The following is a 24,438-nucleotide window of genomic DNA, read 5'->3' as shown; positions in this document are numbered from 1 at the left end:
GCTCCCAGCCCTGCGCCCCGAGGACGCGGCCACCGTCGCGGGGGCCCTGTGGCGGTGGCGTGGCCCCTCTCCCCTCCTGTGCGCCCTACGAGGACCCTCCCTGAGCTGTGCCTTTTGCACACATTTTTACAATTTTTCTGCCGTGGCCTTGGACCCAGCTGGGAGGCGGCCTTGGTCCCCGGGGAATAAGGGACAATTGTCTTCGTGGGCCCGCCTCCTGTTCCCTTGGCCCGGGCTGCCGACAAGTGCCTGCAGAGCCCACGGCCGGCGAGGGCGGGGCGGGCCGTGCCAGGACACAGGCCCGAGGCGGCCGCATGCCACCTTTTCAAAGAGAAGAGATCCAGATTTTGATGTGAAATGCCCGGAATTTTAACTATTGCCAATTTAGTCAAACGTTTGAAAAACCACCGTGCCGGCCAGTACAAACTTGCGTCAGGGCCGGTGGGCGAGCGGGCACCGGGCCGGTGGGGGGCCCTGCGCGGCCTGCCCACACAGGCTCCCCGTGGTGCACAGGCCGCAGCCACGCGGGACTGCGAGGCGGGGAGGGGGTCACATCCAGGGTGTGACACAGACAGTGGAGGGGTCAGAGGCGGTGACCGGGCCCCTGGAGGGCGGGACTCTGAGGCCTGTGGCCGAGGGTCCCCGGGTCAGCCTGCACGGGGTTCCGTGTGGCCGCGCCCGTCTGCACAGGCGCGGACGTGACCCTCCCGCCCTCTCGTCCCATGCGGCCTCGGTGGCACTTGGAGGGTACCAGTGACTTGCTCCAAACGTCCTCCGAAAGCCGCAGGACCCGAGGGGAAGGCGCGGGCTCGGATGGGGGTCTGCAGCCACAGCCCGGGTCAGGTGTCGCTCACCCCGTCCCCCGCCGGCCGTCCGGGCAGCGGGCGGGCCGGCTCCGGCCTTGGGGATGGCCGGCCCCGAGGTCACGGCGGATGCCGGGTGGGGACCTCGTCGTCGCCCACAGGGCCATCGCCCGTCCCTCGGCTGCTGCCGTTTCATGCCCTCTTCCCCGTTCTCCTCGCAAGCAAGCTTGGTGCCGGCCGAGCCCGTCCCTCCTCAAAGACGTGCTGCTGCCCGAGACGGGCCCCCTGGCAGGACGGTGCCTCCCGGCACGTGCCCCCTCACAGGCGGCCAGCTTGGGGACCACCCCCGTCACTCACCCACGCGCACACTCCCATTCGTCCATTCACCCTCACTCAGTCTTCTGTTCCGGGCTCAGCGCTGGGACACATAGAGGTGACCAGACGAACACCCCTTTGGCCAGACCTCTACAGGGGCGCGGCCTGCGGGCAGCAGGGGGAGGAGACACCGCCGCGGGAGCCCAAAAGGAAGTGGGGACAAAAAGTTTCCTGTCCACAAGGCTTTGTCTGTGTGGCTCATGTCTTAAGGAGAGGACACGGCCATGTGTCCCCCGTTTCCCGCAGGCCTGGGCCTGGACGGGCGGCTGGCGAGTGTGCGCTGGCGAGTGTGCGCTGGCGAGTGTGCTTTAACAAGTGTGTGGCACTCAGCTCCTCCCGCAGGTGAGGACCAGGGTCGCAGGAAACCCACCCCAGAGCCACACGCGCCAGGCACCGCGACCACCCGCTGGCTCCTGGGCTCCTGGGCTCCGCCCGGCTGGGGGCCGCCCTGGCCACACCGCCGCTCACCCCGTCAGCGGCGGGCGGGCTCGGAGCGGCTCCGCAGACGACAGCCCCGAGCCAGCTGTCGCGGGCCCGGGAGGGGGCGCAGGGATGGGAAATGTGACTCTCGTGTGTCCCCTTGAGAAGCCTGGTGCCATTTTTTAAGCGAACCCTCTTGTCTGAGATCGCGGTAGCTTCGGGAGGTTGTAGGTCACCACACCGCGCGACCCCTGCCCTGAAGCCACGCATCACCCCACGGTCTCCGCGGCCGCCGCGGACCTGCAAACGGCCCTGCCGCGCTCGCGCGCGGGTGCCACCGTGACGGCGTCTCCGGCACCGGGGCGTGGCACCACACGTGTGGGCTTGGGGACACCGTCTTCCTAGAGTAGAGACCCTGTGGCGCTCAGGAAGCCGCACGGGCGGGTGTGTGGGGCCCGCCCGCAGGCGGAGGCTGGAGAATGAGGGCGCGGGCGCCCGGTCACGACCAGGGGGGGCGGGCCAGGCGCTGGGGCACATACGGGCGCCCGTATGCCGCGGAGCCAGCGGCGCTCGCGGCGGCATGCCCCCGCCCCCCATGGCATGCGCAGTGGGGGGGCTCTCCTGGCGGGGGCCACGTGGGCGGGAACTGCCCCGGGATGTGGGCGGGGCTTGCCGGGGTGCCTGGGCGGGGCTCACCTCCTCCGGCGCATGGGCGGGGCTCACCTGGGTGTGGGCGGGGCTCGCTGGGGTTCCTGGGCGAGGCTTACCCCCAATGGCGCGTGGGCGGGGCTCACCTCTGTGATGATGAAGAAGTCGTCCCCTGGCTCCCCCTGAATGACAATCTTCTCTCCATCCTCAAACCGGACGGTCTCCAGGGCGTCAGCCACCGTCAGGCGCTCCCACTTCTCCAGGGACTCTAGAGCGGGGACGAGGAGGATGTCACCCGGCGGGCGCGGGCCCGTGCCGGGTGCCCCAGAGAGTTCCCTCGGGAAGCACCCGCCCTGCCCAGTGGCTGCAATGGGGACGGGGGGGCATGTCGGGGACGGAGGGCATGTCGGGGACGGGGGGCATGTCGGACACAGCCACCATGCCCTGGCCTGGGGGCCGGGCGCCGTGGCAGCAGAACAGGGTCTGACGCTGCAGAAACACCTCGCCGCCTTCAGAGGAGCGGGGCTGCCTGTTCAGAACCCCTAGGGCAACGCGCAGGCTCTAAACGATTCAGCGGCGCAGACGCCCTCCCGCCCAGAGGCAGCGTCGTGGGCGCGGCTCAGGGGCTGCAGCTGCGACCTGACCTGACCATGCGCAGCCAAGGCCAGGGCGCCCAGGGCGCCCCAGACGCTCGCAAACTGCGCGCCTTCGCAGCCCCCTCCCGCCTCGCTTCCCGTCACCCATCCTTAACCCTCCTTACGGAAGAAACACTAATTTTATAGGAAAACCATGATTGCCCAATTAATTCCTTTTTGGCAAAAGAAACTTTCCCGGCCTAGAGTCATGTGCTGCTGCTTTGAAGGCCAGCGGCTAAAAATACAAAGCAAAGCCTTTCAGACCCAGGTGCGGGTCGGGGCTTCTCTGCTGTACCGCTCCTGCGAGGGCCACCTGCCCTTGGCCCCGGCCCTCTGCGAAGTTCTCGGGCGCAGGGGGCGATCTTGTCTTCATTCCCTGTATCCGAATGCCTGCTTGCCGTTTTCATCATCACGAAGAACTGGAGAAACACAGCTTAGCACAAGGACCGTGACGCTACGACACCCCCGGGAGAGCGGGGCGGACACCCCGCGTGCGCCAGCCGGTCACAGGTCCTGACGGGCGGTAGACGGGGAGACAGGCGGAGAGACCTCCTTGAGGTGGCACCGGGCAAGCCGCTTTCAACGTAAAGGCTCGTGTTTTATCTTGCCTGACTTTAACAGAGAAAAAGAAACGAAGGGAAACTGAATTTTTGGTGAATTTTTTTTTCAACGCGAACAGTCTTTTCTAAAAGATGTCTCCGAAAGACGGTGTAAAAGACGCCGTCTTGGTCACTGGGTTTTGCGCTGCATGGAATGCCAGCTTTCTAGGTCAGAAGGAGTACAAAATGGGCGGCTTGATTTAACACCCCGGATTTCAGGTCAGCCGCTCCCCGTGTGGACCGAGGGCCGGGCGTCTCCGCTTCCTTCCGGCGAGGTCTGTTTCGACACACTTCTCAGCACCGCCGGCCCCGCCGCAGGTGACGAAGCAGCCACCTGTCACCAGGTCCCACGCGTGCATCCAGCCTCTCTCCCAGATTCCTCGGGAAAGTCGTGCGCTGACCTCCCTGTCGCGTGCCGGTCCCCTGAACTGCAATCCAGGGCCAGCCGTGGCCGGCGCTCTCGGGGGCCGGAGCCTCCCTGCCCCCCCCCCCCGACGTCAGCAGGCCCAGGGGGACACGCGCTTTTCCCCGCGGGGCCGAGACCCTCCGCTTCTCTGTGGAGCGAGGCCGCGTTCTGCTCCGCCTCCACGGCCCCCGGGACGGGGTGCCCCTCCTCGGCGGGGTCGGCTGGCAGCTATCCCTCCGTGGCCGGGCGGACGGCCGTGTCCTCCGAGGGCCTGGTGCCCCTGCTTCCCCGGGCACCTCGCACCATCCTGCCCTGTCACTGGTCCCATTCTCAGTCTCGTCCTACGCTGCGATGGCGAAATTCCCCACAGGCAGAGCGCCGGGCTGGGCCGCGTCCCGTTCGGCACGAGCGGGTCTCGTTCACGCGTGTTCCTGGCCATACAAAACTCATTGCAAACACACAGGGGACGTCCCGTCCCGAAGTGGCAGGCTTTACATCCCTTCCCCTTGGTTGTCACTGTAAGAACCGCTGAGGTGAACATCTTCGTCCGTGTCCCCCGACGCCCTTGAAGGTGACGCTCGCTGACTGGAGAACCCGGAGCAGCAGCTGTGCCCGAGCCGTCCCTTCGGCCCTGACCCGCCGGCCGGGCTTCCGGGCCTCCCCTGCTCCCTGACCTGTCTCCCCGCTCTCCCACCCCCGCCCAGCTCCACCGCCCTCCTCCGCTGGACCGCCCGGTTCGTGGGGTCCGTGCTCCTGACAAGCCCGGCGTTGGGGACCGTCCCTTTTCTGGTCCCCTTCTTCCCATGGGCTCTTTTCCGCCCGTAGCTCTCGAGGCCCCGGTGGGTCTGACACTGGCTTCTGTTTCTTTCTAGCCTGTCCAAGCTGTGCGTGGGGTCTGGGGGATGGTCCTCCACTCTGGTCTTCAGTCTGAACGGCGGGCGGTGAGCCCTCCACAGGTCTGGGACCCAGTGGTGGGCAGTAGGGACAGGCAGAGCTCAGCACCCACAGTACCGGGGAGCGGCGAGTGTGCGTGTGGCCCACCGCACGCGGGCAGGGCCCACGCCGCTCCGCGGGGAGCCGCGCGGGACCCAGGGGGCTGCCCAGTCCCGAGCCTCCACCTGCGCCTGCCCAGGCGTGGACGGTCCCTGGTGCCCACACCCGACGACTCTTATTCTCTCTCATTCCATCAGGTTATTAGAAGAGGAGGCTACACCCCGCCCGCCCCCTGCCCCCTCAAGTCTGGCCTGGGGCATCCAAGGCTGTGGCCACTGCTGCAGGCACCCTGTGGCGTGGCGGTCCCCAGGGGTTCCCCCAGCCGGGACGTGCACTTGTCGCCTGAGTAGGACGCTTCCGGGGTCTTGAGCAGCCCCATGCAGGACGGGAGCTGCTGCCCAGGCGCCACGTGCCCGGCATGGACACGGAGCTCGGCCGTCGGCGCCCGCGGGCCGCTGCGCAGGGCCGGCCCGGACGCCCGCCCGCCTCGCGACGGGAGCTGCCGCGCCGCACGGCCTTGCCGGAGGGGCTGTGCTGACTCTTGGGAAGGACCCGGGCCCGCAGCCCCACAGGGCGTGCGGACAGGGGGGCAGCCGGGCGGACGCGGCGGGAGCCACTGACCCAGGATGGAGACTTTGCTGAGGAACTCCTCGTACATCTTGCGCTTCCGCAGCGTGCTGCCCTGTGTGAGGAAGCAAATGGGAGACGGTGGGTGTTCGCGCCTGCGCCTCTCGGCAGACGCTTCCGAAGGTGCCCGACGCCTCTGGACTCTTCGAAGGAGACGCTGGGAGCACTCGGTGTCCCCAGAGTCCCTCGATGGCCCCGGGCGAGTGAGCTGCCACCGCGCCTGGCACCTCCTCCCCAAGACACAAAACCACGAGGGACACGGGAGTCCCGGGACCTTCCACCTGCTCCTGCGGGACCAGGGACCACGTTCCGACCAGTGGGACACAAACGGCCATCGTGTGGGCCACCGGGACACTCCCTCAAACGGAGAAAGCGCTCTGCTCAGTCCTTCCGGTGGCCGGGACTCAGAGGTCACGGCTGGGGCTCCGGCAGCCCGGGCCGGGATGGGGCAGCGGGTGCCCCGGCCCCAGGGACCGGCTCGGCCCTGCACGGAGCTTCCGGGGTGCGTGAGCCACTGGGGTTTGGAGTGCCTGCTGCACCCAGCGCGGCAGCCGACCTCTGTGACGGCCCCCCCGTCCCCACGTCGTGGTAGGCACGTTCGTGTGGTCAGGGCCGAGTAGCTAACTAAGAGCTCGTCAACCCATGACACTTGGCGACTTCCGCACTGTAAAGGACATTGTGGCTTTGGCCTCGCTCCCTGCGACGTCTCAGCCTCGGGGAGGCCTGCACCGGAGCAGTGGCCAGCTCCCTGTGGGGGCCCCCGGGAACGACCCCCAGCCCCACAAGCCTGCGGACGACAGCCCAGGAGAGTTCCCACGCCCAGCCGCCCTGCCCCGCGCTTACCCGGCGCCCCACTCAGCTCGGCGCTCTCACGCAGGGGCGGCATCGTGGTCCCCTCGCTCGGTTCTCCCCGTGGCCAGCCAAGGGGGGTGGGAGCGGAGAAGGGGGCGTCTTGGAGGGCCACGGCCCAGTCACAGCCCTCCCGGGGGTGAGGTGTGGCAGGGACCCACCTGGCCCTGCCTGTCTCCAGGCCGCGGCCCCCCGGCCCCCCCCCAGCACCGCTGTCAGATTCACGCTTGGGGCCGTGCTCTAAACCCCAAAAGCAGATTCAGTTGACTAGGAAGTCTGCTTAGGGCACCTTTGACGCATGAGAAAACGGGGGACAGCAGAGGCCCCTCCGAGGGGCAGGGAGGGACGGAGAAGCAGCCTGGTGGGCAGGGGGGGCCACGGCGATGCATGACCCCCGACCCAGCCCTCTGCTGGGGTGGGAGGGACGCACAGCTTGCGGGCCGGGACACCCCCGGACACCCCCGGTCTGGTCTCCCAGGCCGGAGGGAGGGCAGGAGAGACCGGAGACAGGAGCAGGGGAGAGGCTGCAATGGCGGCAAAGGGCGGGGAGAGCTGGTCCCTGACCGGCTCTCCGCGCTGTCTGTCTGTGCTGGCCCGGGGGGGGGGGGGCGGCTGGCCCTGCCCACGCGTCTCAAGCCGCTGGGCGTGAGTGCAGCCTCCCCACTCAACCCCAAGTCTCCTGCAACACCCAGAAACACCGGCCGAGCCCAGAGGGCCACTCAAGCCCTAGGGAAGCCCCGCCGCATTCCAGGGCCTCGAGGATACTCAGGCGGCAGCCTCAGAGGGAAGGGCCCTCGTCGAGCTGCACAAGTGTGGGTTCGGGCGCGCCACCCACGTCTCGGAGCCGCAGTGAAATGGAGACTGTAAACATCCCGGCTTCAATGGGTGGTTGTGGGGACAGGGTCTCAGGACTGTTCTTTACGCTGCTGATGGCAATAAAGGCGGTGTTGGTGGTGACGGTGACGGTGTTGGTGGCAGTGATGGTGGTGGTGGCAGTGGTGGTGGCCGTGGTTTCGGCAGTGGACTCCTCACCAAGAGCAGTGGAAGAGGCCCGAACGGAAGGCCAGCACGGTCTCACTTCCGCCCCGGATCTCCCAGGGACCCTCGCTCCCAGACCCGTCTCGCTCTTTCGAGGCCCCCGTCTGGCCCCGCTTCTCCGTGTCTTTGATCCGGGCCCCTCCCTGCCTCGACATGAGGACCTCGCCAGGGCCCAGTCCATGAGACCACAGGGACCGGGGTCTTGGGGTGCTCCAAGAGGCCAGCGCTTGAGGTTCAGTATCTAGGGAGAAGACGGCCTCTTATCCTCAAGTCCCAACAGACACAGGAAGTGCGGGACAGGAACGGACACCCACACCAGGGCGGGGAAGGCGGCGCACGGGGCGCACGGGGGGCACGGGGAGCACGGGGTGCACAGGCCGGATGGGGTGGAGGGGGTGGACGGGGCAGACGGGGTGCATGAGGGCGGATGGGGTGCACGGGGCGGATGGGGTGGAGGGGGTGGACGGGGCGGACGGGGTGCACGGGGCGGACGGGGTTGTGGAGACAGGCCGCGAGGCTGGGAGCAGATCGAGGCTGCACCTCACATTTTCCAAAGCTCGGAGTGTGCCCGGGACTCGTGACCTTCCCAGACACACACGGCTGGGATGTCCTGAATCTGGGGCGGCTCAGACAGCCCTGGGTTCAGGTCTCCGCCCCCCAGTGTCCATGTGTCGCGAGCAGGCACTCTCCCTCCCCAAGCCTCGGTTTCCTGTCTGGATAATGGGGTATCTTAGTTCCTGCCCCAAAGAATCCCATGACAGTTATGTAAGCTAATGTCAGTCAAGTAACAGGGTGAGGGGTCCTCCACCCTCCTCTGCCCCCGGCCTCAGTTTCCCCATCAGCTCTCCATGGCTCTGAGCCAGACCGGGACTGAAAACCCCGTAAGCCCCTCCATCCAGCAAAGAGGACGGGCAGCGGGCTCTGCCCAGTGAGTCGAGAGCCACCTCGTCGCTGGACCGAGGCGGCCTGGAAGGTGCTTCTGCGCTGCTGGCGGCCCCGGTGGGACGTCACGGTCAGCGGCCAGTGGCAGAGCCTGAGGTCTCTCCAGCACCATGCCCCGCCATCGGGCAGGTCTGGACGCCCCGGCAGCAGGACGCCCAGCCCAGCTGCCCAGCCCGAGCTGCCCCGGATCCCCGCCAGCCATGAAAGGGGCATTTCTTCCAGACAATGATTTATAGTCCGCGCTGACCTCCAGCAGCTACGCCCACGCGGGGGGACGCAGGCTCGCGTGCCCACGGCCCTTACGCGTGAAAGCCCGCGATGGCAGGCCCGCCCGTCTCCTGCTGCAGAGTGGCAGCCGAGGGCAGCTCGGGCCGGGAGAGGGACAGGCCTCGAAGGCTGACCTGGGTGCCCTCCTCCTGTGGTGGTCTCCTGTGTGACGGGCACAGCGGGAAGGCGGGCCGGGGCCCGGCCACGTGTGCGGGCGCCGAGCGGGCGTCCAGGCCGGCCCATCATCTCAGGGGCTCTGCACCTGTCTGCCGGCAGCCCGAGGTGGCCTCTGGGCCAGGTGAGGCTGATGCTAAGACTGTCTCACAGGCACAGGGCCTGCCCCAGGCCACGGTGCGGGAAGAGGCCGGCGCAGGCCCGGAACCCACCCCCTGACCTACGCTGGTCGGGGGACCAAGGGACCGCGCCTGGTTCCGGCTCAGCTGCTTCTTGGTACCTGCAGCTGACCAGGTTCCACGAGGTGTTGGACAGCCGACCCCAGGAAACAGGGCGTCACCGTGCACCCCACCCAGGGGCACACCCGCTCCCGGCGGCTCCCCTACTTCTCCAGCTGCTGGTTCGTCACGCGCCCCTCCCCCACAGGGAGAGCAGACGGGTTCCCCCCACTCCATCCTAGATCCGGGAGCCCAGGACACCCAACCCTCGGGGGTCTCGACACGGCCCTGAGATAAGGCTGCGGCTCCCACAGGGCAGAGCGACAGCCTCTCGGCCCCTGAGTGGGTAGGGCGAGGCCGAGACAGGACTTCCTGACCCCACCCCGCCGCCCGCAGAGCAGACACTGCCGTCCTCTGGTGCACAGCTGGACGGGCCCGGCCCCCGCCCCCGCCACAAGTGCTGGCACATGGCTCCATGCCAGGCTGGGAGCCCGCGGCTCAGAGGAGCTTCTGTCCTGGGACCAGGCCGGAATGCGGACCGGCACCTCCCACAAAGGGCCCCGCAGCCCCGAGCGCCTTCCCCTCCGCGGTGGAGCCGAGGTGCGTGAGGGGCCCCACGCCGCGCCCCACGCCGCGCCCCACGCCCCCCCGGCCATCGAGGAAGCGCGGCAGCCCCCTCCCCGCGGCACCCCAGAGCCCCAGCCTGACGCAGAGCGGCCGTCCCCGTCCGGGTCCCGCAGCACACGCCCTGTGCGGGGGCGGCCCGGACGCCCGGGGCTCGGGCACGGCCGCCTATTCTTAGTACTCGGGGCCCAGAATTAGCGCGGAGGAAGTGCCAGCTGCCCCAGTGGCTTGGGAAGTTCTCCGAATATAAGATTCCAGCCACAAAAATCCCACAGCCAGAAGGGCCCACGGGGGCGGGAGACAATGGCTCATGCAGCAGGGGCCAGCTGCGTCCACAGGGGACAGGAGCTGGTCCTCTGCTGGAGGGGGGTGGGGCCGGCACCGCGGGGCACCCAGCCCGCGTGCGGGGAGGGCGGGCACGGGGCCTGCAGGTTGGGGGCACACAGGGAGGACAGCCTCCCCCGCGCCACCCTGCGGGGGACATTCCCGCCGTGTCCACGGTGGGCTCAGCGGTGCTTGTCAGGTGCAGGGAACGGAGCTCCTCTCGCGGGGACCTGATAAAGAGTGGCCCTGGCCCAGGGCTGACCCCTCCCTGCATCGTGAGACAGGCCACTCCAGCGGCACCAGGACAGGCCAGAAGGCAGGTAGCTGGCCCCTTGTTCCCGCCGGGACGCTCCCAGCAGGGGCAGCGGGGGGCAGGACTCCTCTGGCTGGTACCCACTCGGCTCCCAGGGCTGGTCCCCCACTGCTGTGGTGGCCTCTCCATCCCCGAATCCCCTCTCTGGACACGGCACTCCCCTGCTGGCCTCTGGGGGAACAATCAAGCCCCAGAGGGCGTGTGGCAGCCAGTGCAGGCACCTCCAGCCCCTGGGAGGGCCAGGGGGAGAGGCCTCAGGTCTCCCGGCAACGAGCTCACCTCGGTCCCCTCCCTCCTGGCCGGCGCGGACCCCTCGAGCCCAGGCCCCCCAGAAGCGGGCTCTGAGCAGACGCCCTCAGCACCTCGCGAGCCCGGGGACCTGCCAGGCGCACCCAGACTGCCCGAGCAGTTCAGAAAAGCACGTGGCCCTGCGGTCACCTGGGTGAACACAGGTAGCCGAGAAGTGTGACTTCCTGAAGGACGGGGCGATCAGCTCTGGGCAGCCTGTGCCCAGTGATGGGAGGGGAGGGACCGGAGACCTGCGGCCACAGGGGACCCCCCAGCTCAGCGCGGCTGCCCAGGCCCTGCGGCCGCCTCCCTCACCAGGACGGCCCACGGACAGCTGGGTGTGAGCCGGCTCCGTCACCGCCCTGCTCCGACTCCCGAGGGGCTCCCAGTGCACGGACACAGCCACCCCAGCACCCCTCCCAGACAGGACCCCGCACCCCCACCCACGCCAGTCTCCCCACTGGCCCACGAGCACCAGGCTCGCACCCAGGGCCTCCGCTGCTCCTGCTGCCCGGCCACGCGGCCGGACAGCCCACGGCTGCAGGCTCCCGGCTCCGAGGCCTCTGCTCAAATGCCACGGCCACAGGAGGCGCCTCCGCGGTCATTCCACACACAGCAGCCCCTCCCTGCCTCCCGCCCGCCGTCACCCCTCTCCTCTGCCTTCTCTCTCCTCCGGGACTTGTCACCATCGGATTCACTCGCTGGCTGTCCCTTCCACCAGCACGCCAGCTCCACAAGGGCAGGCGTGGCTCCTGTGACGTCCCCTGACGGGCCCCAGCACCTGGCAGGCCGTGCGTGTGCAGGGCAAGTGCCGAGTGGGCACAGGAAGACCCCGCCCCGCGCCCTGGGGAGGGCTCACCTCCTGGGAGCACCTGACCCAAGTCGGTCCCTCCGCAGGTGTGTGCACACTCACACTGCACCAGCCGCGTGAGAGCAGATGCTAGCGATGGTGACTAAAAACCCAAGGGTCAGCCCCACGCCAGGAGTCCGGCTGGCACAGGGGCCCCGCGGTGTGTGCCCCCGGGAGGCCAGCCCCCCCCCCCCGCCATCCCTGCTCCCTGACTGTGGGGGGTGACGTTCAGTCTCAAAATCGCCTCACGGCCCAAGATGGCAGTTGGAGCTCCAGCCATCGTGACACAGTCCAGACAGCTAGGTGAGAGGCGAGGAGGCAAAGGGGCTCCCCGGCCAGCTGCCTCCTTTTCAGGAGCGTCCCAGGATCCCTCCCGACGCTCGCGGCCACCCCGCAGCCCTGCCCCTCGGGGCGGTGGCGTCGGGCCCCCGCCTGCCGCAGCCCACACGGGGCGCCACTCACCATGAGAATGCGCCGGTAGCTGTCCCGGTCGATGCCCCAGAGCTTGAGGTCCGTCTTGGCTTTCACGGTCGCCGCCCTGGGGGTGCCGTAGATGAGCGCGAGCTCCCCGAAGCTGCCCCCCTCGCTGATGCTGGTCACCCACTCTCCGTTCACGTACACCTTCAGGGGCAGAAACATCAGGGGGGGTGCCGGGGGTCGGGCCAGAAGGGGCCTTGCCAGGTGGGGACGACGCCACTGCCACCTGGGGCCCTGGCCGGTGGGCGCCACGGTGAGCTCCCCCGGCCAGGCCCGGCAGGCGCCCCGCCCAGCCCCGCCCAGAGCCACGGCCGGAGGGCGCGGCTCCCTGAGTGTGGGAGCAGGGGGGCCCTCGGTTGTCAGGCCGGGGCAGTGGGGGGTCGGGAGCACCGCAGGGGGCCCTGGGCCGCAGGCAAGCAGGTCCCGCCACCCCCCGGGCCAGCCCGGGCCTCGGCCTCCCTGGTCATGCACCGCCTGGGACTCGGGGACCCACACGGGGTGCCCCGCGCTGAGGCCCCGCTGCCCCGCGGGCAGGCCCGCCACCATGCCCACCACCAGCATGCCCGCGCCGTGCCCAGAGCCGTGCCTCTGCCGGGCCCGCCCTCCCCACGCAGCACCGGGCCCCACCTGCGGTCAACGGGACGGAAGGCCGGGCCCCACCGCCAAGGCCAGGACAAGATTCCCTTTCAGCGGCGCGGGCGGCGGCCCGCACAGTGACACCAGTGTGCGCGGACCGTGCGGGGCCCCCGTCTGGGCGAGAACAGTGCAGACTGTTAATCGTGCGAGCCGGTCGCCGCGAACTGGCACAAGGCGCCCTATTCCCTCCGCATCGCGACGGTCAGGAATGGCTCTCGTCGGCAAAGCGAGCGCACGCGGGAAAGGAAAGGACGGATCGCGCCGAGTCACGGAAGCCGCGCTCCATGCGGTCAGGGGCTCGTTGTCCAGGAAACGACTGCCGCACAGGACAGCCACGTGCAGGAAACGAGGCGCAGGCGGCTCCAGGGCCCGTGGGGGCGGCGGTCGGGGAGGGCCAGACGCCCGGGAGTTCCGAGGGAAACGCAGGTGACCGTGGGCAAAGGCAGAGCCACCTGGGGGCGCATGCGCCCACGAGAGCCCCCGCCGGCCCAGGGAGCCTGCCGAACGCCGTGCCCAGGTGAGTGTAGAGCCCCAGGACCCTCTGCTCCCAGCCCCGCCAGCCTCACCACGCCGGGCAGCTGGGTACAAGGGCAGAGGAAACACCAGCGTCCATTCGACGAGGCCCTTGAGACACCAGAAGACACTGTCCTGGCCTCCCCGGGTGGGGTGGCAGTGCCCGCCCAGCTTTGCCAGGGACGGAGGGACGCATGGGGACAGAGCCAGCCGTCCCGGGACTTCGGGGGGAAAGGGATGGCCGAGAACACCCGGAACCTCGGACTCGGTTTCCCGAAGGGGACCCGCAGCCCGTGGGGAGGGCGGAGATGGCTCCTCGCCCGTCTCGGTGACCCGGGCCCCGCGGCCTGCGTCCCGGCTGCCTCCGCTCACGTTCCCTCAAATCTGACCAAAGCTTCACCTCGCAAACGTCGCGTGCAGCTCGGTGAGACTTCCCCCCACCCAGATCGAGGTTCCCAGGCCCTGGGAACTCCGGGGATCCTGCCGAGGGACGGGGCCCGAGGGCCCGCGTGCATCTAGCCACGTGTGCGTCCGCGGGCGGCCGCGTCCAGTCCGTCCATTTTCGCAGCTCACAGCGGTGGCCCAACGCGTGGGTGACATGTGGCTTCTGGTTTCAGGCTGTGACGCCCTCACCCCTCACGGGGAAATGCCTGGGTGGCCGCACCGAGGTCGTCTGGACCACGTCCCAAGGGCTGCACCGATCGGCCCTCCCGCCGGCACCCGCCACACTGCTCCCGTGGAGGCCTTGCGACGGGCCCAGGGGCCGGTGGAGCTGCGGCTGCGGCAGCTTTGAGTGACGTGGGGTGTCTGGGGAGAGCAGGCCTCAGGGGACCGAGGAAGCTACCGCCTTGAACTGTCAGGTGGGGCCAGGACGACCCAACACTCTCCGAAGACCACGGGGACCCAGGGAGCAGAGAAGGTGTCCTAGCAGAGCCAGTGGTGGTGGCTGCACCCCGACAACTATCCCAGATACACCCCTAAATGGGGGCAGGGCAGCCAGTGCTGCAGGGTGGGACGGACAGGACCCGCGCCCGAGGGTGCGGAGAGCCCGAGGCCGCTCGGACCCCCTTCCCCCCAGAAGCCCAGGCATCCGAGCTCCCCCCGGGTGTCAGAGAAAGCCATTGTGTGCGCCGCACTCGGCCCACAGAGCACAAAGGGCCATCCTTCTGCACACACTGGCCTCTGTCTCCCCGGCCGCAGCGGCGCGGGGCCCCCCCAGCTGGCACGCACAGGAGCCCCTTCTTGCTCTGTTTCATTTTTTTGTTTTTTTCTTCTTTTTAAAGAAAAATGGTGGGAGGCCCCACTGGGCTACGTTTGTGACCCCGCCACGGGCCGTTTCTCTGGCTGAGCCCAGAGCTCTCTCCCTGCCATTCTGAGTTTGGCCCGCACCCCGGGTGTGGCCAGGACCCCTCGAAGCCCGGCGTGTTCCCACTGCTCACGCGCAGCCGTTCCCGGGGACGTCGGAGCAGCCGGGAGGCAGGCCGCAGGCAGATAACCACACGCGCACTCGACGCGGACGTGCGGGCGGTGAGAACACGGCCCCCAGGGCTTCGGAAGGGCCGCAGGAGGGGCGGCCACGTGGCGACCGGCGGGAGCGGCGTCTGAGGCCGAGCGCGGGCAGAGTGAGCAAAGGCCCCGAGGCAGGGCTGAGTCTGGAGGGTCTGGGATGCTGCGAGGCCACAGCATGGGGGGGCCGGGGGGCGGGAGGAGGGAAGGGCTTGGGGTTCTCCCAGGAGCCAGAGGAAGCCACAGACGGCCCGTGGGGCCGAGCTCCGGGGTGCACACCTGTGATGCTCCCTCTGGGCCCGGTGCAGGGCAGCCGGGGCGGCCTGCGGGGAGCAGGAAGGAGCGAGAGGTGCCCGGATACGTGGCGTCCGCCCAGGTCACGCCACGGGCCATCTGCGGCCAGCGGCACCCGGAGCGCGTGGACATCAGACCCAGGGACCCGTGTGGTAACAGGTGATTCGGTCGCAGGCTCAGACTGGACAAGCGCTGGCTGGACGGAGGGCGGAGGTGGGGCCGATGGCGGCCGGAAGGCACAGGAACCCGCTCGATGAAACCCCGGAGGTCGGACCGCGGACAGCGCGGGGCTTCGTGGGCACGGGCTCCCCACGCAGAGCAGAGCTGAGCGCGCGGCCCCGCTGGCCATGCCCCCTGCCGAAGCCCAGCCGGACGCACAGCCAGGCCGCTGGGCAGCCGGGGGGCCAGGGGGCTGGGGGCTGGGGAGCTGGGGAGCCAGGGGCCTGGGGGACTGGGGGCTGGGTTACTGGGGGACCGGGGGCCTGGGCTGCCAGGGGCCAGGGAGGCTCCCAGGATAGGCTGGGGTGCCCAAGGTGGGGGCCGGAACCTTGGCTCGCTCTGCCACCTGCCCCCAAACACGGAGCACTTCAGTGGAACACGAGACTCCATAGAAAAAGGAAATGGAGTTGAAATAACTGTCCGGGCGAGTGGACGGCCACCGGGGTCACCCACTGACCGGAGACAGACGCGGCCCTGCAGCCTCTGCCCCTCCTGCAACCCGGGGCCCCCTTGTCCCGGCCTCGGCGTAAAAGCCACCAAGCATGTCACCGGGCTGCCGCCTCTGCGTTCATGGGTGGCGAGAGGCAGCTGACGGGCAGCTCCCCCCGCCGCCCAGGCCCCGGCCACAGGAGGGAGGGTCTGTGCGGGCGAGCCGGCCTCCCCACGGCCCTGGAGGACACCCGCCAAGCCCGCCTGCCGCCCCCGCTCCCCAGGGACCCCGGGGAGGGTGCCCGGGGCTGGGGGGCCAGTGTTTCTTGGGGACAGAGTCTCGTTTGGGACGCGGGGAAGCTCTGGGGACGGCGGTGGTGACGGCCGCACAGCAATGTCACCGTGCCTCTGCCCCGAACTGGGTGCCTAACAACCGCGAACGTGGTTGATTTTATCTCGTGTGTTTTACCGATGGAGGGGAAAAAAAATCCCAGAACGCCAAACCCTGAGTAACGACTGACCACGCAGCCAGATGGCCGCGTCCTGGGGCGTCCCGTCCCCGGCCTGCTCGGGGGGCCTCGCTCCCTCCCACCTCTGGAGTCTGGAAGTCTTGGGCGGAACCGGGGGACTCTGGGGGCGGGGAGCCTGGGGTGGGGTGGCCCCTGCACGGAGGATGGCCCCAAATAGCGCAGGCCCCCGGGCCTGGGCAGGAACCGGGCGGCGGCCAGCAGAACTGCCCCCTGGGCCCGGACACGGAAATGCCACGTTCCACGAATAAAACAAATTGGGAGGTATTTTTGCACTGAGGAAAACGGATTACAGCTCTTGGCAGCTCACGCCGTCTCTGTGAAACCACAGTGTGAACCCAGACGGGTGCTTTTGGCGTTCGGTCACCTGGCTGTCCCCCTCGGGCACCACGGGTCAGAGGGCCGCATCCGTCCCACAGAAGGGAGGGGTCCTCAGGGTGCCCACCCCGAGCCCCGCCCTTTCAAAGGCCAGGGAGGGGAGGCTGCCTCCTGCGGGGCTCAGACGCCGGGGGTCCCCCCAGCCTGAGGAGACTGGGATCACTCCAGTCTCGAAGCCACCCTCAGACGTCCAGCCCTGTGCCTGGCCGCCCTGTGCCCGGCCGCTTTGTGCCTGGCCAGGGTGCTCCCCCGCCCTGGAAGGCGGTTGACAGGAGCAAGCAAACGTGGCCCCGGAAGCTGCCGCTACACCACCCCGGGTGGCAGTGACAGCGAGTGTGGTCACACGCACCCCACGGCTCACCTCCAAGGGCCACAGGCCACCCGCTCACTCCAGAGTCCTGACTGAGCATCTTGTGATTCCTGTAAACGTGGCCTCAGCCCTGCGGCCTGGCCCGCGCTTCTGCCCTGCGCACGACGGCCTCCCCGTCACGAGCCCTGCCGCCCACCCTCACCCCTGCAGCCCCCACCCCCGCTCAGCCCTGGCAGGAGAACCTGACGGCCCGGGAGAAGGTGTGCGGCCTTCACGCGCATCGCGGGGTGGCCCCACGAGTCGTCACCTCGCCCCATCAGAGACACGCTGTCCCAGGTTCCAGACCACAGCCAGAAAGCGGGGTGTCCCGCGGTGCCCAGACACCCAGCTCCGATGGGCTGGGGTCCGGCGAGCACCTCAAAGCTCCTTTTGTGCCTGGACTGGGGCCCTGGACACGCCAGGACAGTACAGTTGAGGGTCTCCGAGTAATGAGACGGTGACCTTCTTCCCCTCACGAAACGGCCTCTGTGTGTCCCCCGGTCTAGGGAGAAGCCACCGTGACACTCGGCATGTCACAAGACCGTGGGGGCAGAGAGCGGACTGGCGGAGAGGCCGGGACCCACCCTCGACTCGGCGTCAGCCTGGCCCCGTGACCTCCCCGATGAGCAGGCCAGGCCAGTCCCTCGATCTTGGTGCCAGCGGTCAGGAGGGCAAGACGATGTGGGCTTCACAGTGTGCAAGGACGAGGCCATCCCGCTGGACCTGAGTGAGCCCAGACAGGCGTGAGCTGGGCGTGGAGCGGGAGAGACGGCCCGCGCGGAGACACCGCGCATCGGGGACAGGGGCCTGTGTCACGGGGACGGCCCGGACTGCCCGCCGGCCACACCTCAGTGCCGGGGCATTCCTGGGCGGTGTCCCTCGGGCGGTGCCATCCCTGGGCCAAGAGCTACAGGACAGGCAGCCCATGCGGGAGGGGGGGTGGGGGGTGGGGGGGCAGAGGCGGCCACCAGCACCTGTGGCTGGGACAGGCTTGGGGCTCCCCTCCTGCACCCGGGGGGCGTCCTCGCAGTGCATGTGTGGACACACCGAGTCAGGAGTTGGGGCTGCTGAGGGCAGGCAGGAGGCGGTGACGACTGAGTTAAGGGGGACGGAGGCAGGCGGACCGCGTCCAGAGCCTGCCCCGGCCCCGCCCCAGGCACGGTGGGCACACGGCAAGCAGCCCGAGCTCAGCGTCACTCCTTACGAGGCTCGGGGGACGCAGGCCACCCTCGGCACCTTGAACACGCCTTGGGCGTGGGGCCGGGGCAGCCCGTGACTCCCAGAATGTGGAGGAGGGCGCACGCTCCAGGGCAGAGGCAGGAGACGCACTGGGGCTCTGTCCGAGGGGGGGTCTGGCCCCCGGGGGGGGGGGTCGCCGAGGCAGCAGGAGGGGCCGGGAGCGGGGGCAGGAGGCAGGAAGACCCGCAGGGAGGAGGCTGCTCTGTGGACTTCCGGCCCAGCGGCCACGGCCCCCGCGCCTGCACCCCGGGCCTCCTCAGGGCTGCAGGGGCCCAGCGGAGCAAGCGCCCAGTGACGTGGGGGGCGGGGCAGCAGGGCGGCAGTGCCCGCGAGGGGGCGGGGCCGGCAGGGAGGCCGCGGGCACTGCCCAGCTGGGATGCCGGCCCCGGCCGGGCCTGTCTTCTCCATTTCCTGGGCTGGCATTTTTTTTTAACCCAAAGTGAAGCCAGCAGGAGTCGACCCTGGCCTGGCAGTCTGAGCCCAGGTCAGAGCCTGAGCCGCTCTGACCTCCCCGCCCCACACACTTCCTCTGCGGCCGTGGGCGGCCCCGGGCCTCCAGCTGCTGCCTCAGTTTCCTCCCCCCGCCCTGGACACAGACATCTGCCCAGGGGTGTGGTCCAGGGCCCGGCTCAGGACAGACGGAACCCCCACTCTCCGCCCGAGGAGTTGTGGGCCCTCGACCATCGCGTGGCCTCACTTTGCGAGCCCCACAGTGACTCATTTCCTGTGCCGCCCACTCCGGAAGCCGGAGCCGCCTGCCCAGTTCCCAGAACATGGCGACAGTGGATGTGGACAGGCCGTGGAGAGATGAGCCAGCCCGTGACCCCTGCAATAGCTCGAGTGACCCGGAGGCCAGGCCCTGAAATAGCTCAGCAACTCGGGGCGGCCCCACGGACGTCCGCGGCAGCGGGGGCAGGGCCGCCCCGGGGCGGGGTCCGCGGTGAGGGGGTGGGCGCGGAGCGCACCAAACGTCTGGTTCCTGGTGCTGGCGTCTGAGGCCCGGGCGTGACTCAGGGCCCGGCCTGGACGCTGCCATGTGGTGTCAGCCCTGCTGACACCCACAGCGCCAGGGTGGCCTCGGTCCCTGCCCTCAGGGGCTGGCAGTCCGCAGGGGACTGTCCTCGAACAGGCGGTCACGCCGAGCCGAGCGCCACGAGGGAGGCCCTCAGGGCCACTGACAAACCAGGGCCGAGGTGGACATGCCGACGCCCCGGGCCAGGAGAAGCAGGGCCGGCCGTGCGCCGGGGGTGGGACGCGCCCGAGCCGGGGGCAGGTGGAGGATGAGGCGCTGGCCCCTCCCCAACGGCTGCCATCGGGAGCAGCCCCATCGGAGTGTGGGTCCCTGACCCTCGAGACGGGTGAGGGTGAGCGAGCGGCGTGAAAACAGGAGCGAACAACGTCCCGCGAGGGACAGGCTGGCGCTGGACGCCGAGGCCACGGTCAGCCCCAGCGAAGCCAGGCCTGGGACGGGCTGGCGCTGGACGCCGAGGCCACGGTCAGCTCCAGCGAAGCCAGGCCTGGGACGGGCTGGCGCTGGACGCCGAGGCCACGGTCAGCTCCAGCGAAGCCAGGTCTGCGGGATGCGCGCCCTGAACCCTGACTGCTTTACAGAAAGCATAAATAGCCCGTGCGGCCGAGGAGGCTGACACATCACATCACGGCCGCTGAGTCCGGCGGCCGGGTCAGCGGCCGGCGCCGGGCGGCCGGCAGCCTGGCAGGGATGGGCAGCGGCGTGCCCGCCGGCGCCCCCTCCGCCCATGCTTCCACGCGGCCGCTAGTGTTTACATGACAGGGACTACTTACTTTTCTGGATTCAAACACTAGAAACGTGCCCCTCAAAAGGCTTTTCTAGGCCCGAGCTTGCCCGTGACACAGCATTACGCCAAAAAGGTCGTCGAGACCCGCGAGCACCCAGATGCCCCGCCGAAAAGCGGCTAGGAGGTACTTACATCTACTTCTCCTTGGTCGATGACGTAGAAGTTGTCGCCCTCATTGCCTGTTGCAGAGAAGACAGGGCAGGCATCACGCAAGGGACACAGTTACAGCTTGTTCCTTTGAAAACGGTCTTTGCGACATTGTTTCACAAACCAGAGCCCAGCAGCGCTGGGTCTCCTCTACGCTTTAAAATTCTTTAAATAAAAACTCTGCGCTCAAGGTGTAAACGGGACAGCTTTACACGTGTGCACACAGTGACGCAGTGGCTTCGGTCCAGCTACCGGCCGTGCCCTCTTGTCGCGTGGTGGCCGCGGTCTGCGGGGTGGCCACCGCGGTCCCACCTTTGGCGGGCACTCCTGGTACTCAGGTCGCCCGTGTTTCAGTGGCGAGACCACTGGATTACCCCGTTAAGCAAACCGCTCCCGAGTTTCACCAGTGAGTCTTCCCAACTCAGGCCATGAGAGTTCTGCGTTACTGATCTAAGCGAACCGCCCTGTGTCCCCGTGGATTTCGGCTCGGAGACGAAGGGACACGTACCTTGCTGTATGACGGTCTCCCCGGCGATGTGCGTGATGGGGAACATGGCGTCGAAGATGTCACTGGAAAAGAAGACACAGCGCGTGTGGCCGTGGCCGTGGCCGTGGCGGCCATGCCTGCCTGCTTCACCGCACCGGAAACTCAGCCCGTTCACCGGGGACGAACAGACCAAGAAGTGAAACTCAGGGATGAAACCCCGGCCCGCTGCCCGGACGGCGGGCCGAGCCCTCGCACACAGCGCCCGCGCCCGCGCCGCGATCACTGTGTGGGTTTCCAGAGGAACGGGGTCACCGCGTACACGCTGCTCTGGACGCCACCTGGGAACAGCGACAGGAGACGGTGAGCGCGTCTCCCGTGGGCAGGTGTGACTCTGCTGGCAGCCGCTGGCCCGAGGCCCGAGGCCCTGCTCGCTGCGCCTTCCTGGGGAAGCGCTTTCTGAGAAGGGTGGTGACGCAGAAGCGATTCGAGGTCGCGGCCTCTGCATTAGCACCTGGACTCTGACCTGCTGACCGCACGCGCCACGGAGCCAGCCGACGCTCCAGCCCGGCCATTCGACCTCCGCGGCGGGGTGTGCAAGGGGGCGAGCCGGCACGCGGGGAGGCGGGGTGTGCACCGTCCAGGGCCCTTCGTCTCTGCAGGACTGTGGCCTGCGGCCAGGACGCGGTGTCAGAGGTCAGCGTCCGGCTCCCGAAATGCCCCGGCCACCCACGGGCGTGAAGTTCCCCAAAGGAGAAGCGCGAAGCCGGCAGCAGGCAGGACCGCGTCCCGCGAGCTCGGGGTGGTGGGCTCCCCGCCGCCTGGCTAGTTAAAATGGGGTGCTTGGAAGCCTCTGGTCAGCCTGGGCCCCCAAGAAGCAAACTCAGAACCAAACGTCCTGCATGCCCTGACCCCATTTCTAGAGCCTGGAAAACGTAAACGAGTCATGCTTAAAATAAGATCGATCTCTCCCTCCCCACCCCCTCCTTCCCCACCTTCTGTCCCCCCGTCTCTGTCTCTCTCAGCGCCCCAGGGGGCGGACGGCTGGCAGAGGCTCCAGGGGCTTGTGAGAGCCGCACCCTGGCCCCTCCTCACCCAGCCTCCTCCCACCGCGTCCTGGCCTCTGGCCTTGGGCCTGGGCCGTGCTCCTGGCCACACACCCCAGGAAGTGTCCGCAGCCACGTCTGGCCACTGCTTTGCAAGCTGCATTTCTTTAAAACCACAACATCAAAGAGCAGGTCTTTAAGAAATGATTTTGCAATTTCTCCATCATATTTTTAAAAACCTGAACTCATGATGGTAAGACATTTCCCAAATACTGTAAGCGACCAACAGACCCCTGAGCACCCGGCGCCCGGCCCGGACCCACATGGCCCCTGCTCTCTGCTTCGTGTGGCCCTCTCTGGAAAGCCGCGGGCCTCCCAGGACGGCGCGGACCCCAGGCAAGGGGGGCAGTTGCTGCCCACCCCCGTGCGCGCTCGGGTCTGCACCTCACGGACACCCGTCCACAGGAAGGTTTGTCGTCGTGCGGAGTCTTTACCACTCGTGCAAAGGGACCGCCTGCAACTCGTCTCCCGCCTGCGTTCTCTGAGCCCGTCTGGAACAGGGACCCGGTGTCACCCCGTCTGCGGAGGCTCCTCAGCCTCCAGAGCCCGGCCATGGGGAGAGAAGCAACCCGACGCCGGGGGCCAGGCGGGGAGCGCACGGAGCCCCGACTCTGCCTGCGCATCTGGGGAACGGGCTCGACCCAGAACCGCCAGGGCACGCTCGGGCCCCCGTGGCCCCCGCGCCCCGGACGCCCCCTCCAGCCCCGAGCTGCCGCGCGAGGTCCGCCTGGGTCGGGGTAGCCCCTGCAGGTGGAGGCTGGCGACAGCGAGCCTTCCTCTCGAGAATGACCCCGACCTTGAACCAGGAGCGTTTTCACGGGTTTAAACAGAGACAAGATGCGGCCAGCGCGGCCCGCAGCCGTGGATATCGGAAATACCCGATGGCTGGGGCGGGTCGTTCAGTGACGGAACGGGCCGCGGGTGGCATCATGAACTGGCGCTGCAGAGATGGCGCCGTGGGGACCAGATGATGGTCATCACGGCCGATGAAACCTAGAGCAGGTCACGAGGCAAACCCCGGAGAACCGCGAGGGGAAGTGGACAAACCCGCCCCACAGCCGGAGACGTCCGCGCCCCTGCCCGCTGCCCACGGACCCGGCAGGACGCGGTGGGGCCGAACCGGCCGTCCACCGACGGCAGGCCGTGGGCAGCTGTGGACCACGTCTCCCGGCACCGGGCGACGACGCATCCTTCTCAAGCTCGCACGAGACACTTCCCAGGACAGACCACGTTCTGGGCCATAGAACACATCTGAACGAACTCAGATAACGCAGCGTCTGCTCTCCGCATGCGACGGAATCGACTAGACACCAACAGCAGACGGTTAGCTTGACGAGCTCAGAGTATCTGCAGATCGGGCAACTCACATCTAAATAATTCCTGAGTCAAAGAAGGGTCAAGAGACACTGAAAATATTTTAAACTACATGAACATGAAAGCGCAGCTTACCAAAACTCTTGAGCTGCAGCAAAAACAAGGCTTAGAAAAGAAATTTATAGCATTGGATGTCTGCATCCTAAAGGAAAAAGATCTAAAATCCATCGCCTATGCTCCCGCCTTGCAAAACTAGAAAAAGCAGAACAAATTAAATCCGCAGCGAGCAGAAGAAAAGAGATCATAAAAATTACAAGCAGAAAGTGATGGAATTTAAAATAGGAAATTAATAGGGAAAAATCCACGAAGCCAAAGCTGGCTCTTTGAAAAGAGGTCAACCAGAAGCAGAGAGAGGACACGATGTCACCCTGAGGTCAGACAGGGAAGAGGGAGCGACCTCGCCCCAGATCCCGCAGACGCTGGGGGGCGGGGGGGTGATTAAGGGATGAGTTCTTTGGAAAACACGAGGTTCCAAATCTGACACGAGGTGGAGCGGGCAACACATCCTATTAAAGAAACGGAATCGATGATTAACCACCTTCTAAAACGGAAAAGAGCAGCCCCGAATGGGCTCACCGGCGAAGCTCACCAAACTTTTAAGGGAGAAGTCAAGTTGCTTCTCTGCACTCTCGTTCAGAAAACAGAAGTGGGCGGAACATTCTAGCTCAACCTACAAGGGTCGTATTACACTAACTCCAAAACCAAACACACACGTCGCGGGAAAGGAAAACGGCGGGCCAGTAGCTCACGAACATAGGTGTAAAAATCCTGAAGAAAATGTTAGCGAATCAAATCTGGCAACGTATAGAAAGAATTAAATATCACTCCAAGGATCCATTGCAGGTACGCGAGAGTAATTCAACATTCAAAAATCAGTGTAATCCATCACATTAACAGGCCGAAGAAGATAAATCATATGATCGTATCAAACATTTGAAATCATCTAACACCCATTCGTGATAAAAAGAAAACGCTCTCTCAGAAAAACAGAAATATAGGAGAACTTCCTCAACTCGATACACATCTCCAAAAACCTACAGTTAACATCATACTCACTGGCAAAAAAGTAGATCGTTTCCCCCTACGTCTGGGAGCACACCAAATAATCCCATCACCTCTCTTTTTCGACCTGTACCGAAGTCCTTGCCAATGCAATAAGACAAGAAAAGGAGATAAAAGGCATACGGATTGGAAGAGAAGAAATGAAATAGTCGCTGTTTGCAGATGACATGATTGTGTAAAAGATTAGAGTCAACAGCAACAATAAAACCTACCGGAATAAGTGGTTATAGCAAGATCGCAGGATACAAGGTTAATATCCACCCGTCAATCGGTTTCCTACCTACCAGCAACAGACAAGTGGAGTTTGAAATTAAAAACACAATACCACTGACGTCGGAACCCCCCAAAATTAAATATTTACGTATAAATCTGACAGAGTACGCACGAGACCTATATGAAGAAGAAAATAAAACCCTGACGAATAAAATCAAAGGACCGAGCGAACGGCCAGACGTTTCGTGTTCGTGGAAAGGAGTGCTCGGTACCAT

The 24,438-nt window shown here is 66.9% G+C and overlaps 1 protein-coding gene across 7 annotated transcripts in view; it reads right to left on the bottom strand.

Annotated features, from left to right (window-relative positions):
* PRKAR1B (protein kinase cAMP-dependent type I regulatory subunit beta) overlaps nt 1-24,438 on the bottom strand; it is a 56,122-nt gene that overhangs the window by 5,625 nt on the left and 26,059 nt on the right. For all 7 annotated transcript variants that reach the window (XM_016119135.2, XM_016119136.2, XM_016119130.2 and 4 more), the window contains 5 exons: nt 20,433-20,494; nt 19,910-19,956; nt 11,856-12,014; nt 5,501-5,561; nt 2,393-2,514 (listed from right to left, as the gene is read on the bottom strand). In XM_016119135.2, the coding sequence (XP_015974621.2) occupies nt 2,393-2,514; nt 5,501-5,561; nt 11,856-12,014; nt 19,910-19,956; nt 20,433-20,494 (451 nt within the window). The remainder of the gene's footprint in view (nt 1-2,392; nt 2,515-5,500; nt 5,562-11,855; nt 12,015-19,909; nt 19,957-20,432; nt 20,495-24,438) is intronic.

Source organism: Rousettus aegyptiacus, unplaced genomic scaffold (genome assembly GCF_014176215.1).
Source record: "Rousettus aegyptiacus isolate mRouAeg1 unplaced genomic scaffold, mRouAeg1.p scaffold_m13_p_7, whole genome shotgun sequence".
NCBI lineage: Eukaryota > Metazoa > Chordata > Mammalia > Chiroptera > Pteropodidae > Rousettus > Rousettus aegyptiacus.
The sequence above is the reverse complement of the archived record's forward strand: the minus strand, read 5'-3'. Positions and strand labels throughout refer to the sequence as shown.